This window comes from Dendrobates tinctorius, unplaced genomic scaffold, assembly GCF_039654945.1.
Source record: "Dendrobates tinctorius isolate UK_male_01 unplaced genomic scaffold, ASM3965494v1 ptg000046l, whole genome shotgun sequence".
In the NCBI taxonomy this organism is placed as follows: domain Eukaryota; kingdom Metazoa; phylum Chordata; class Amphibia; order Anura; family Dendrobatidae; genus Dendrobates; species Dendrobates tinctorius.
Window position 1 is genome coordinate 61,475,516 of NW_027361714.1, and position 15,254 is coordinate 61,490,769.

The window sequence follows — 15,254 nt, forward strand, 5'->3', positions numbered from 1 at the left end:
TGCACCATTTTAGAAAAATCATCGGTGACCACCCAGATGACCGTGCTGCCACTGGATTTGGGCAGGCCGACCACAAAATCGATGCCGACCATCTCCCAGGGTCTGTCTGCCACTTGCAAGGGTTAGGGTAACCCAGCCGGCCACTGCCTAGAGGACCTGTTCCGAGCACAGGATACGCATGCCTGAATGTACTCTCTCGTGTCCCGAGCCATGTGCGGCCACCAATAGGTCCTTGCCAGGAGTTCCATGGTCTGTCTAGTACCAAAATGACCACCCACCCTGGAGGCGTGAGCCCACGTGAGAATCTCTGGCCGCAGGCGGGGAGGGACAAAGGTCTTGCCCGGTGGCACTGACTCAAGAGCACCCGGAGCCACAGTCCTCAGACTCTCAGAGGGGACGATTAGCCGAGGCTCAGCCTCCTCCTCCGCTGACACCACCGAGCGAGAGAAAGCATCAGCCCGGACGTTCTTCTCACCGGACAGATAGTGCAGGGTGAAGCGGAAGCGGGAGAAGAAAAGTGACCACCTGACTTGGCGAGAGTTTAACCGCTGGGACGTTTGTAAGTGTGGCGCCCCTGAGGCTCAGTCGCCACAGAGGTACTGCACCTTCTCTTAAGGTGTGGTGCCCCACCATCCTGGTAAGTTGGGAGCTCCTTCCACACTCCAACACCTGCACCCGCACACAGGATAGTTCAGCAAAGGATCAGATTGCAGCTCCATGCTTAGAGGGTAGCAGAGCACCTTTCGTGGGTCCTTGCTTCGTAACACGAGATGTGCTGGGAGGTGGGTGGAGTTTAGATTCATATAAAAGATTGGGAAGGTTTAGAATTACAGGTCAGTCCCTTAGGGGTTGAGTCTGACAGAAGGTCGGCGGAGTAGGAAGCCACTCAGTGAGGAGTGGGGATCCCTGGAAGAAGGGATGGAGGAAGGAGTGCTGCAGCTGCCTTAGTGACCTGAGCCAGCTGGCACGGGAAAGTAAGAAAGGTGGAGACGTAGACCTGTAACCTAAGCATCCATACGAAGGAGAGACAAGTACGGAATGAAGGAGTAGAAAACAGAGAGGAGAAGTGGGTTGGATAGGAACCCTGCCTATAGGTTCTCAGCGCAAGGCCGGGGCTTGGTCCCCGAGGTTGTGTGGACACTTATGGTTCTGCAGCAGACACCGGTGGAGTAGTTGGCTGTAAATGCACTACTCCCATCCAAGACTTGGGACACAACAGCAACACGGATAGAGAGCCGGGATCTAGGAGCATCCCCGAGCAGGCTACAGCTGTCTGTCATACAAGTAGAGTTCTAGGAATATCTAGACAGGAGGTATTCCAGGGTAACTAAGTACTGGAGTGCTTCACACCACAAGGCGCATTGGAGGAGTCGTTCAGGAAAGGTACATGTTGGCGGAGTGTTGGAGACGAGAGCCCTGACTTGCCCGGGAGGTTGATTGAGTCTTTACCCCGGAGGACACAGCACAGAGGTAGGCACCAGTGTGTACCACGAACTGTGAGTAAAGCTTTGAAACTGCAAGCTCTGGTGTCCTCCATTCCTTCATTGCTAACACCTTCAGCACCGCTACATCTGGGTACCAGCATCAACACTATCCTGCACTTCTCCAGATCCATTGCATCTACACTGCCCTGAGACTACAGCTCCACCTGTGGGGAGCTACACCATCTTTGCTGCCTCACACCATCAGTCTCAGCGGATCTGCAAGCAGCGTTGGCTTAACATCTTACTTGCCAAACACCACAGGTGGCGTCACAAACTATTCCATTAACCACAAAAACCACCACCACCATTGATATTGGGCGCCCAGGGCCACGGACCGGGTCACCGCCACCGCTGTGACACATTCTCCCCCTGACACCGGCCCGGTACCGAGTACCCCACAGAAGCATGGACGCTTCCGACCTTGGGCATCCTTCTGGAAAAGGACTGCCCCTGCACCGACGGAGGAGGCATCTACCTCTAGGATAAAGGGTTTATCCAAATCGGGATAGGAGCGCCAGCAAAACGGGTCTTAAGAGACAAGAAGACCGCGAAGACCTGTTCCGACCAAACCTTTTGATTGGCTGCCTTTTTGGTGAGGGCGACCAAAGGAGCCACCAGTGTGGAGAAATGGGGAATGAACTGGCGGTAATAATTAACGAAGCCCAAAAAACACTGCACCGCTTTAAGTGAGTGGGGCTCCTGCCAGTCAATTACCGCCTGCAATTTGGCAGGATCCATAGCCAACCCCTGGGCTGAGATGATATAGCCCAAGAACGGCAAGGACTCCTGCTCAAATTGACACTTCTCCAACTTGGCGCAGAGAGAGAATTCGCCCGCAAACGGTCAAAGACCTTACAGTCTCTCCGGTGAGAGGTCAAATCTGGGGAGAAGATGAGGATGTCATCCAGATAGACCACCACCAAGGTGGAGAGCATATCATGAAAGACATCATTCACTATGTCCTGGAAGACAGCTGGTGCGTTACAGAGGTCGAAGGGCATGACCAGATACTCAGAGTGGCCATCCCTGGCATTAAAGGCTGTCTTCCACTTGTCCCCTTCCCGTATGCGGATCAAGTTGTAAGCCCCCCGTAGATGTAGCTTAGTGAAGATCCAGGCCTCCCGCAAACTGTCAAACAACTCAGAGATCAGGGGAAGAGGGTACTTCTTTTTCACGGTTATAGCATTGAGACCTCTGTAATCAATGCAAAGACGCAGCTCTCCACTCTTCTTCTGTACAAAGAAGAACCCTGCCCCTGCTGGTGACACCAACTTCCTAATAAACCCTCTTGCCAGGTTCTCCCGGATATATTGTGACATGGCCTCTGTCTCCGGGAGGGAAAGAAGGTACACGCGGTCTCGAGGAGGCTCAGCGCCTGGCAAAAGGTCTATCGGACAGTCGTAGGGGCGATGTGGCGGAAGCGTCTCAGCAGATTTTTTAGAAAAGACGTCCGTATACTGCTGGTAGTGTCTGGGAAGCGCGGAGAGATCCGCGGACACTTCGGTAGAGGCTACTTGAATGCTGCCCCTCATACACCTTCCCTCACAGTCCTTGCTCCAACCCAGTATTCTTGCCGAGGACCACTCAATATGAGGAGAGTGGCAACGGAGCCAGAGAACTCCTAGGAGAACCTGGTCGATGCCCTTGGACATAATGAGCAAAGACAACGTCTCGTGGTGGGATGGCGAGATTGAGAGCCCCAAGGGTGCTGTCAGGTGTGTAATCTGGGACAGTAGGATTGAACCATTGACCACCCTGATGGTCACGGGGTGAGGAAGTGGCACCAAAGGAACTGCGTGCTGTTGGGCGAAGGCCAAGGACATAAAGTTCCCCTCTGCCCCGGAGTCTACGCAGACCTCTACCTCCCAGGTGGAAGCACCGCTCTTTAACGTCCCTCGGAAGGACAGCTTGGAGGAGAAAGTCCTTTATCAAGTAGACCTCCTCCAACTATCACTGGACGCGATCGTTTTTCTGACCGCTGAGGGCACCTGTTAGCCAGGTGACCAGACTGTTGACACTGGTAACAGCGTGCAGAGATTCGCACCTGGCGCAACTTGGGACCGGTGCGAGACACCTCCATAGCCTCTGGAGGCATGACTCCCATAGCGGGGGGTTCAAGAGGTTTAGAGAAGGCGGGAGCCAGCCTAACCCTCTGTCTGGATTGTGCACACTCCAACCTGTGCTCCGGAAAACGGAGATCTATGCGGGTGGAAAGGGTAATCAGCTCCTCCAGACTAACGGGAACCTCCCTGGTAGCTAGAGCATCTTCAACATGCTCCGCCAAACCTCTCCAGAACACAGGGATGAGTGTCTTATCAGGCCATTCCAGCTCGGAAGCCAGTGTCCGGAAGTGAACGGCATAATGGCTGACCAAGAGGGATCCCTGTGGTAGTGCTAATAACTGGAGAGAGGTGTTGTGAGTGACCCGTGGCCACAAAAAGACCTGCTTTAGGGACATTAGAAACGGAGCCGCGCTCAGAACCACAGGGTCACCACGCTCCCACAGTGGAGTGTCCCATTCTAACGCCCTGCTCGACAGGAGGGAGATGATAAACCCCACTTTAGCCTGCTCAGAAGGGAATCGCGTGGCCAGTAACTCAAGCTGGATAGAGCACTGACTCACAAATCCCCTACAGGTGGCGCTGTCACCCGAGAACTTGTCGGACAATGGGAGACGGGATAATGTCGGGGCAGGAATGGACGTAGAGGAGTGGGAGAATGCCTCTGCTGCAGCCTGGACGGTGACTGCAGTGACGTCCGCAGCTGAGGCTGAGCACTCAAGAGCAGATAACCTGCCCTCCAGCTGCTGGACATATCGCTGCAGGCGCTGCTCGACCATCATTGTTAGCCAGGCCCTGGCACTATGATAATGTTACAGGGCTGGCGAACGCACCAAATAATAAAGATGAAATAATATATAAGGTGCGTTTGCAGCCCAGGGCCCACCGTGCAGAGATAACCAACTGCTGCTAACCAATGAGGGAAAAGAGTGTAGGAGTATAGCCGGACACCGGTGCTTAACCACTGAGCCGGTGCTAACAGACACATGTGCCGTGTACTTCATGTAACATGTGCCTGCCGGCTAACAACCGCAACCTGTTACCATCACAGGTCACGGGGTGTGAACCACTGCTGCAAAGTGTGCAGTATCCGCCCTGACAGACGGCACTAACCAGCCTAATAACCGGGCTGGAAAGCGCTACTAAAGCGCACGGCGTAATTAGCGGACACTGTGATAGCAGTGGCCAAGGAGACCTATACTGGCCGACGCCCTAGGCGCTAGCGGTGGATGTGGAGCAACACTGCGGCGCTATGCAGTGTAGAGCTAACGTACTGACTCTAATCACTCACCCTAACACTTACGTAATATCCAAGGAGGGGGGAATTATAATGCATCAGTCACCAGGCTAATTCATCCATCATCATACATACACTAAATGTTTTAGCCTCAGAGTCTATCATAGCGCATGGCTGGGCGGCCATGCGCACCTTTCATAGCCGTGCCCTTCCGGGACTTTCCTGATCCTTCAGATGGACCAATCGGAACTGGAGAAGAACCTGCCCATGTGACTCCCGATCCCCAATGGGAGATCGTCTCCTGAGCATGCTCAGTGGAGCGAAGAGAGAACTTAGACTCTGGAGTCTTTTGCTGCTGGACAGGCTGCATTGCCATAACTGGACCAGAGGTGGCAGTAACAACCAAAGTCACGATGCTGGTATGGACAGAACGCCGGGATCGTGGAGTCTGCTGAGCAAGTTCCACTGTGGCCAGAGGGGAATGGGAGGCTGCAGATGGCAAGGCTCGGGATTCCTGCTGTGCAGCACCTGGAGCCTGATGCCTAGCAAAAAGAGAACAGGATCATGAAATAGAGCTGCTTAAAGAGATAGTGAAAGAGCATGTTGAACCAGAGATGAAACAGTTAGTGATACTGTCGACTAGGGAAGTCACAGTGAAGTGGGTGGCTCTCCTGAGGGACGTTGACCCACAATTCCTCTGCACGAAACGGATGATCCTGTTGAGGAATAAAGAAGCCGCTCAATGTCTGGAGCATGCAAGGAAAGCTTAAAGTCGGCTGGGCTTGGTGGAAGACATTGTTCAAAGACCCAAAAATTTGGTGAGGAAAGTCATTGGGAGACTTGGAAAGGTGATGCAGGAACTCGTGAATAGATCCGGAGTGGTGAGAGTGAGGATTCCAGCTGACAGCAAAGTCCATTTTTCCATCAATATGGCCATGTGAGGGCTTATTTTTTGAGAGACGAGTTGTACTTTTGAACTACATCATTGGCTTTACCATGTAGTGTACTTGAAAACGGGAAAAAAATTCCAAGTGCAGTGCATAAAAAGTTCAATCCCACACATTTGTTTTTTGTTTGGCTTTTTGTTAGGTTCACTAAATGCTAAAACTGACCTGCTGTTATGATTCTCCTGGTCATTACGAGTTCATAGATACCAAACATGTCTAGGTTCTTTTTTATCTAAGTGGTGAAAAAGAATTCCAAACTTTGCTAAAAAAAAATAAATATTGCACTCTTTTCCGAGACCCACAGCGGGTCCATTTTTCGTGATCTCGGGTTGGATGAGGGCTTATTTTTTGCGCGCCAAGCGGCAGTTTTTAAAGATACCATGATTGTGCAGATATGTTCTTTTTATCGCCCGTTATTGCATTTTAATTCAATGTCGCGGCGACAAAAAACGTAATTCTGTAGTTTTGATTTTTTTTCTCGCTACGCCATTTAGCGATCAGGTTAATCCTTTTTTTAATTGATAGATCGGGCGATTCTAAATGTGGTGATACCAAATATGTGTAGGTTTGATTTTTTTTCGTATTGTTTTCTTTTGATTTGGGTGAAAGGGGGGTGATTTATACTTTTATGTTTTTTTTAGTTTTTTAATTTTTAAACACTTTTTTAAACACTTTTTTTTATCTTTTGGCATGCTTCAATAGCCTCCATAGGAGGCTAGAAGCTGCCATAGCGCGATCGCCTGTGCTACATAGAGGTGATGCATAGATCACCTCCATGTAGCTAAATTACAGCATTGCTATGAACGCCGACCACAGGGTGGCATTCATAGCAATCTGCCATCAACAACCATAGAGGTCTAGAGGAGACCTCAGGTTGTTATGACAACGCACCGATGACCCCAGACCACATGATGGGGGTCGTCGGTGCGCATATTTCCAGCCGCACGCTGGAAACTCTAGTTAAATGCCCGCTTTCAACGTTTCACAGCGGGATTTAACCACTTAATAGGCTCGAACGGATCATGATTCCACTCGCGCCTATTGCAGGCATATGTCAGCTGTTTAAAATAACTGACATGTCCGGCTTTGAGGTGGGCTCACCACCGGAGCAAAAGGGTTAGAAGTGGTGACTCCTCTGTTAACTCAGTACTGCGTAGCATAGGCAGGAGACACGGTAGCGGACATAGTGACAAAGGGTTAGACTCAGATTAGCCAGTAGGCTCGACTGGAAGTGGGTCTCATGACCGCACCAACAGTGGTAGACGGCCATGGAGAGAAAAGTCGAGTGAAGGGGCGCACTTGGAAAGTGTGGTGACTGAAAAGGATCTGATGAAACAGACAGACTGTGACTCAAGGGCCAAAGCTCAAGGCCTACATACTAACCGCTGGGGGCAGGGGAAGCCTAATAAGGGTGTGATGATGTATGACGCTCAAAACGGACTGAGATGGTTCTCTTGACTGGTAGGGCAAGGTAACGTGTGTGACCTGTCTCGAGACCCCTGGTGTGTGACAAGTGTTCAACCCCACAAGTTTGAACAGAGGGGGGGTATGTGAGGCAGTGACCTCTGTTAAAGCTAGGGGGTGCTGTATGTGCTCCTCAGGATACGCATGGAGGTGTAACGGTGATAGTGAGACAGTGACTGGTGTCATTTTGAATGGCCAGTATGTGTTGCAGAGAAGATCCTCTGCGCTGTAAGCCAGTAATGTTGCTCTGTGGCCTGTAGTCCTACGAGCCTTGTTTTTGTTTAGTTACTAAAGGGGGCTTACAGGGTTAGTCAGAGAGATGGATGGGACTGACTAACCATACACACCTACCACCTATGGGGGTGGTTTCAGCTACAGTGATATAATGTGACTGGGGTCTAGTCACATGGTCTGTGTGCTAAGGTCCTGCAAGACAGGACAGGTCTGTGTGTTGGAAGGTCCTAGGAGTGGACGACTTCCTGAAGAGCACATGGAGAGGCACTGTATGTGCAGCGTCTGTGATGGCACTGCGTTGGGGAAGCTACCATCCTTCCAAGGGTCTGGACTGTCGGGAGTGCCCTGGTCACAAGGACGGTGATCCCATTAGGCAGCTTCCCTGGGAGAGAGGACTGACAAGGAGTCAGCGTTTCGAGCAGGAGCTCCTGTAAGGTAACTCCACAGACTGTTGGTGCTTGTTATGTTTCATGAATGTTACTGGACTGTTCAACATGCAGTCACCCACGGTAACTGGACAGTGAGAAGTCCAGCGTGTTTAGTGACTGTGAGTTAAAGCCGTATACTATAAAGGGCTATGGACTATGTATAGGTCTGTGATGTGCAACATTGCCTATGGTGCAGTTTATGATGTCTAAATAAACCAAATAGACTGTTTAAGTGAAAAAAAGTGTCTGTGTGCCTTCATCCCGTTGCCAAGCGAGTGTCCCCAACATATGCAGTAAATGCTGTCTTACACCTGTCATTTATTCTATGCAACCAGGAAGCGCATTTCCACTGTAACTAGGGCTAAAATACTTCAAACAGACATGTCTTTCCTTTATTTTCCCACTAATATTGCCCTAATGTAATTGCAATAATTTCCTGGGAGAAATATTTTATTTTCTGGAACAATTTCAAGGGTGCCAACACTTTTGTCCATGACTGTACACTGTATATAAAGTTTAGTTACTCTTTAAGCAATTCTATATACAGTAGTTGCAATTAGCGCTTATACTGTAATCTTCCATCTAGTGTTTATCTTTTCCAAGGGCACATAATCAAATTGTAATTAAAAAAATAATACTATATTTATAAAATGTTGATATTATAAGCATACTCCTGATACAACTACTTGCCAACCGATAAATGTGCTAAGGTACGCTAAACTTTAATTGTGATAAATATGTTTATGCGGGACACTTAATTGGTTTTATGTTTATTCACTGGGAAAAGATCTGCACCCAAAGACCAGTCATGTGCTATGTCCTGTGTTTTCAACCCCCAAGTATACATAGAAGAAATTTCCATTTAGATGAGAACCAGCATCTGTTCACTTTTATCATGTACAGCTTGGCTACGGCTGTTGATCATTCATTACAAAGCGGTAGTGCTGTCCACTGAGTAACTACATTATCAGAGGTGCCACACAAATCTCACTGAGATAAAATTACATAAATCCTGTGAAAACAAAAATCCAAAATCCATGGTTAGTTACTTAATAACATGGGAGATGCTTCAAGGAGTAGCTCAATATAGTCATACACATTGCCAGGGCCTGTCATCAAAGTAACAAGAAACTGGTGCTATGGCTGCCAAGACCAAATGCAATCTCCACATCTGATCACACTCTGTTTAGTTCCAGATAAGTCTCAGTGGTTCTTTATGTCCAGAAATGACACACTTAAAATGTGGGAAAACGTGGAGTATGGTGACCATGAAGCTCAATGTTTTACAACGTGCAGCAGAATACACAGTAAGTATATACGCCATTATAGAATGTTCAAAGGAAATATACAATACAAGCAGAGAAAACCCTAACACTCTAATGGTGGGCAATGCATAATATGCCAATATCAGTGCCATCCGTTCTCTACTCACAGCCAGCATGTAAGCTTACATACAGTAAAATCCATTAATCCCGCATAAGATGGATAAGGCTAAATTCACAATTAGCAGTCCTACAAAATGTATGGCTACGTGTATGGAATTACATGGCTGTGTCATTATATGTGGTTTACCACAGACTGGCATTAAATAATGTACACCCTTTTGATAAATGTTTTGACATTAGGTACATCCCTGAATGTATCAGGAGATTTTTCATGTTTACCCTTTGATATGTCCCAGAGAAGTGGTGTGATTCAAGGCTCAGCAAACATTTTGACTTCTCTTATATAGGGAGCAGTCAGATGGCCGTATAAATCAGAATGTGATCGGAATGCAGTGCATGGACTGGCCGGCCGCACTTTCGAGCCAAGCATGACAGCTTCATGTGTTCCTAGACAGCTTGGGCCCAATGAGCAGAAGCAAAGAGGAGGGCACAGACTGAGCGAGACACGCTGCACTGTTGGCAGCACAGTCAAGCCAGTGTATAAACAGCCTGGCAGACTGTGTGTCACTCACAGCCATAGCTACTTACATTCTATGGCCGCAGCAGAGGGGGCTGGCCTCTTCTGACATCAGTGATGTTATACACTGCCTGCCCTGCCTCTGTTCCTAAGCCTCCAGCTTTCACCGGGCCCTTACGGCACATTATATGCAGGAGTTGAAGGCCTCAAGCTGATGAGGTGTATCCTCGCCCACCAACTTTCCCGTCTGACCTCGCATTCCCCCATCCATCCATCCATACGCCACCCGTTGGCCCATCTACCTGCTACTCTTTGTTAGAGTGTTAGCGACTCCTGGAGTGGACCCTCTGGGTCACGGCACCAACCCTCCCAGGGCGAGCTAGCCTAGTGAGGACCACCCCCTATACAGGGAGTGTCAGGAGCAAGCCCCAGGGGATACGATACCACGACTGCTGGCACCAGGCGGCCGGCTCACAGGAGATACGAGACTGTGTGACTGGAGGGTGCAGGATACTAGGGAACACAGGAGAGTACACGGGAGTGCGCTGAGTACAGGGTAGTGCTAGATGGGTACACGTGGGCACATAAGGCGTGTAGCAAGTAACAGAACACAGGAATAGAGTGAATGCCAGGAGGCACGGCGGAGCATGAAGAAACAAGGGTTCAGAGCAAGTGCTAGGAGCACCACAGAATAGCAGACAGAGCAGAGGACCTGAGAACAGCGCACAGCCAGGCTGGGACACAGCTGACCCAGCCAGGAAGCACAACAATAATCAGGCACCTCCCCTAGGGGGAGGTCGTCTGATATAGCACATGACTACTACTGGTTCCGGGTCAGGACCTAGCCAGAATGCACATGACCACTAGTGGTTCCGGGTCAGGTCCTCCAATACCATACAGAGGACCGAGCCCTATACAGCACTGACAGGAGCGCGCAAGCGCAAACGTGGCATGGAGGAGGAGACCCGGGGACGAGAGTTGCGCGTGCGCACCCGACGGGGACCCCTGAGGGACCGCCGTACCAGAGGGAGTGACGTCGGGGCCGAAGCCCCGCCTCCTTGTGAGCGCGGCATAACAGTACACCCTCCTTTAAGCCCCCTCTCTCTAGAACTGGAAAATAGCACCTTGACACTAGGAGCGGGATCCAGACACTTCCTAACTGCATGAGGACCAATGAGATCCAGAGTCTCAATACGAGAAAATTCGGTCTCCTGCCATACCCTGGAGAACTCCACGGGCAGAGAGTCGGAGGCAGGTATCCCCGAGACAGGTCGAACCGGCAGAGGCACACAGACATGCTTGGAGGCCGAAATGGTGGTGCAGTCATTGGAAGTCAATTCATCCTTAGGAGGCGAGCAGTCGGAGGATGTTTGCTTGGGAAGTTTCTTCTTGGCACACGATGGGCAAGCAGCCACGAAGTCTTTGACGTCCTGAGCAATAGACGGCCACCAGTAATCGTGGGATAAACGGGAGAGTGTCCTCTTGGCACCAACATGACCGGCAGCCGGAGAAGAATGTCCCCAGGATAACACACCTTTACGGTTACCTTTTGACACAAAGGTCTCCCCTGGACGCTGGGACGTCAACTTGACGGAAGCCACGGTAATTACCTTGGGACGGTCACTTGACGGAGGTGGAGACTGACTCTCAGCCCCCCTGTTGATAATGTCACAAGTCACAGACCGGTTGCTTGAATGATGTGGAGACTGACTCTCAGCCTCCTTCTCGACAATGTCACAAGTCACAGACGAAATGCTTGACAGATGTGGAGACTGACTCTCAGCCTCCTTCTCGACAATGTCACAAGTCACAGACGGAATGCTTGACGGATGTGGAGACTGACTCTCAGCCTCCTTCTCGACAATGTCACAAGTCACAGACGGGATGGTGGACGGCGGACCTATAACCGTCGAAGACAAGCAAGCAGGGTTCTTCGGATGAATGAACAGCAGGCAACTCTTTTGACAGGACGGTCCCCAACGGAGTATATCACCAGATTGCCAGTCCAGGGTCGGCCCATGAATACGTAACCAAGGAAGTCCAAGAAGAAGGGTATGAGGCGAAGTCGGCAATACGTAGAAGGAGATCCGCTCCCGATGACATGCGCCAATCTGCAACTCAACTTCCTCAGTGACCTGGTTAACGGTGTCCTGCAAGGGCTTATCGTCGACCGGAACTACTGACCTAGGAGACTCCAGGGATCTGACAGGGATGCGAAACTTCTTAACTGCCTCGAGACTAATAAAGTTACCCACTGCGCCAGAGTCCACAATAGCTTTCACAGTAAAAGTCTCGAAACCAAAATTCAGGGAGACAGGCACGGTCAGGGGTAGAGAGGAATCACATACACTTGGGGAGACCTCACTTAACAGTCCCAGGCGGAGAGACTTCCCCGGTCTCTTGGGACATGAGCGTAGAAAGTGGGAGGCATCCCCACAATAGAAACAGAGCCCTTGTGCCTGCCTTTTCACACGACGCCGTTGAGCTATCTGGAGGCGATCCACCTGCATAGGCTCAGGTACCGGATCTGCCGCAGATAACTCGGGTAACGGATGAGAAAAACTGCGAGTGGATGAAGAGAGGCGAGAGGACCCTCTCTCTCTGGCTGACTCGCGGGTGCGCTCCTGGAAGCGCAAATCAATGCGTGTCGCGAGAGAGATAAGATCCTCCAAATTGGTAGGGGTATCTCTGCCCGCCAGTTCGTCTTTGATCCGACCGGACAGACCACGCCAAAAGGCCCCTATGAGGGCATCATTATTCCAACCTAGCTCAGAGGACAAAGTGCGAAAACATATCGCGTATTGTCCAACCGATAGAGAACCTTGACGAAGATTAAAGAGGGACTCGGTGGTGGAAGCAAGGCGACCCGGCTCGTCGAACACCTTACGGAAAGTGTCCAAAAAGATGGAAAGCTGAGCGACGAGCGGGTCATCACGCTCCCAAAGGGGATTCACCCACGCAAGCGCCTTACCCTCTAAGTGAGAAACAATAAATGCTATTTTAGCACGATCGGTGGGGTAATGCTGCGGCAAAAACTCAAAATGCAAACGACACTGGTTCAAGAATCCGCGACACAACACAGGGTCACCACTATACCGGGGTGGCTTGCATAGGCGCGGAAGTGAGTGTGGAAGCATGGCCTGGGCAGATTGTATGGAAAGGAGCCGATTATCTACCGACGCTATATAGTTGAGAATCTGAGCCTGGGAGTCGCGTTGCTGCGCAAGTTCCTGCTGGAGACTAGCCAACTGGGCAGCATTCCCAGGCTCAGAGGACTGAGAGGCAGATAAACCGGACTCCATGGACTTGAGAAATGCCATAATCCTAATCTGGTTTTCCCGGAGGAATGTCAGCTCCTTTTGGACGGAAGCCGCAGTACCAGCGGAGTCCATGGCCTGATTATACTGTTAGAGTGTTAGCGACTCCTGGAGTGGACCCTCTGGGTCGCAGCACCAACCCTCCCAGGGCGAGCTAGCCTAGTGAGGACCACCCCCTATACAGGACTGACAGGAGCGCGCAAGCGCAAACGTGGCATGGAGGAGGAGACCCGGGGACGAGAGTTGCGCGTGCGCACCCGACGGGGACCCCTGAGGGACCGCCGTACCGGAGGGAGTGACGTCGGGGCCGAAGCCCCGCCTCCTTGTGAGCGCGGCATAACACTCTTCTTGTGCCCCCCTCCTTGCTTGTGCAGTGTGCAGTTGGAGGCTGACTCTATCTGCTGCCTGACTTTTTTCATAGGTTAGAGTAGCGTAGGGCCCTGCTAAAAGAGTATACCTAGTCGTGGTGGAGGCTTAGAATATATTTTAGCCAAAACAAAAGCTGATGGCTATGTATATGATATGGTATTCAATGGGAATTGTTAATGTGTAACTGGTGAGCACGTCATGCAGAAATGGAGTTTTTCCAAGAGTGGACTGGGGAAAGTTTGAGGGATGGAGGCGGAGCTGGGTTGGAGCCTGGGCAGAGTCTCAAGGGGGCCTGAAAATGTTACCGGGTGGCAGCCCTGTCTGCCTGCCAGTCTATGCACTGTGTTCTAAATACAATTCTATTTATATGACCATCTGACGGCACCCATAGGAAGTAAATAAGGAATAGTAAGGGAAGAGTTTCCCTATAAAGATGTATGTAAATAGAAATGGCCCTGTGGTAAATATATGGAAGACTCAAAGGGGTTAAATAAATGTTGAAATGTTTTTTTCTTCCTTACACACTTAGGTGTCTCTGTTAATGTGCATGGACAAGCAGTCTATTTCTCAGAGGGAAATTATATTTGGTTGAAAGGAGTCACTAACATGACAGACACGTCAGACCTAAAGACATTTCACATTGGCCTTGGGACCATAACTTCATTATCTATAGACTGGTTACAGGAAAAGCTATATTTTATCATGTATAATCAGGTATGTATGAGCCAGGTGTACATGAATATAGGTTCTATACTGTCTCATATCTATATTATATGATAGTTAGGGGCATAGCTGTCTCCTTCTGTATTAAAAAAAAACAGTTCAGTCCCACCTTGCTATAGGTAACAAGGGGTAACGCTTCTCCTTGTGGAGAGTGACATGACAGTGTAAGGAGGCTTATCAGCCATGCAATGCTCCTCTGGGAAATTAAATACGCAAATCGTCTTTTCTCCCAATAGGTGGCACTAGCGTTCAAGTCCTCTTCCTCTCCGAAGAGGCAATTTGCTATAGGTAACAGATACAGCCCTCTCCTGAGTGAAGGGAAAGCTCTTGTGCTCCTAGAAGAAACAGCAAATCTGGCATGAGGGGTTTTCCACTTTACATTTTCGTTCCACCTAGTGAGCTGTTCTTACCTGCTACTGCCCCAGTGCTGCCTCTCTACTGATGGCTGCAGTGGTGATGTCACAAGTGCAGCGCTTGACTCCTGCAACCAATCACTCTGCTCAGTGGTCATATTGACATAAATGGCATAAGACCGCTCAGCTTAGTGTTTGCATTGGTTATGTGCCATAGCCATAACTTCACTGTTCCAGCCATACAGTGGAGAGGCAGTGCAGGAATGGCATGAGTTAACTACGGCTTGTTTTGTTATTTTTTTACTAGACCTGCCTGTGTAATATAAAAAATTAAAGAGGGAAAACTAGATTTATATCTAATACTTATCTACTATGTGTAGAAATAATTAACATGAACATAAACATTGCAGTAACATGCAACGAAAGGTCGTTTAAATAAGACGTTTGCATCATAAATGGAAAGATTACGGTAATATAAATTTTGCTGTTTCAGGATGTGTATTTGTGATGTGCATAGTTTTGCTTCTTTATTGTAGATACATAGATGCAGTTCATGGAACTGTTCTTCTGCTGCTATTATTCCATTAGATGTTGAGAAGCCCAAGAAGATTGCAGCGGACCCATATAATGGGTAATTGTTATTTTACTATATATTTGCTTGTTATACATTTGTTTATTTCACTTTGCTGTGTTTTGGGCGACAATAAGGTTGTCTACGTATTATCACTTTCTGCTA

General features: G+C 49.5%; 1 protein-coding gene across 2 annotated transcripts in view; it reads left to right on the forward strand.

Moving 5' to 3' along the window:
- Positions 1-15,254, forward strand: part of ROS1 (ROS proto-oncogene 1, receptor tyrosine kinase) — a 493,170-nt gene that overhangs the window by 128,541 nt on the left and 349,375 nt on the right. For both annotated transcript variants that reach the window (XM_073575944.1, XM_073575945.1), the window contains exons 7-9: positions 9,045-9,161; positions 13,972-14,156; positions 15,055-15,149. In XM_073575944.1, coding sequence (XP_073432045.1) covers positions 9,045-9,161; positions 13,972-14,156; positions 15,055-15,149 — 397 coding nt within the window. The remainder of the gene's footprint in view (positions 1-9,044; positions 9,162-13,971; positions 14,157-15,054; positions 15,150-15,254) is intronic.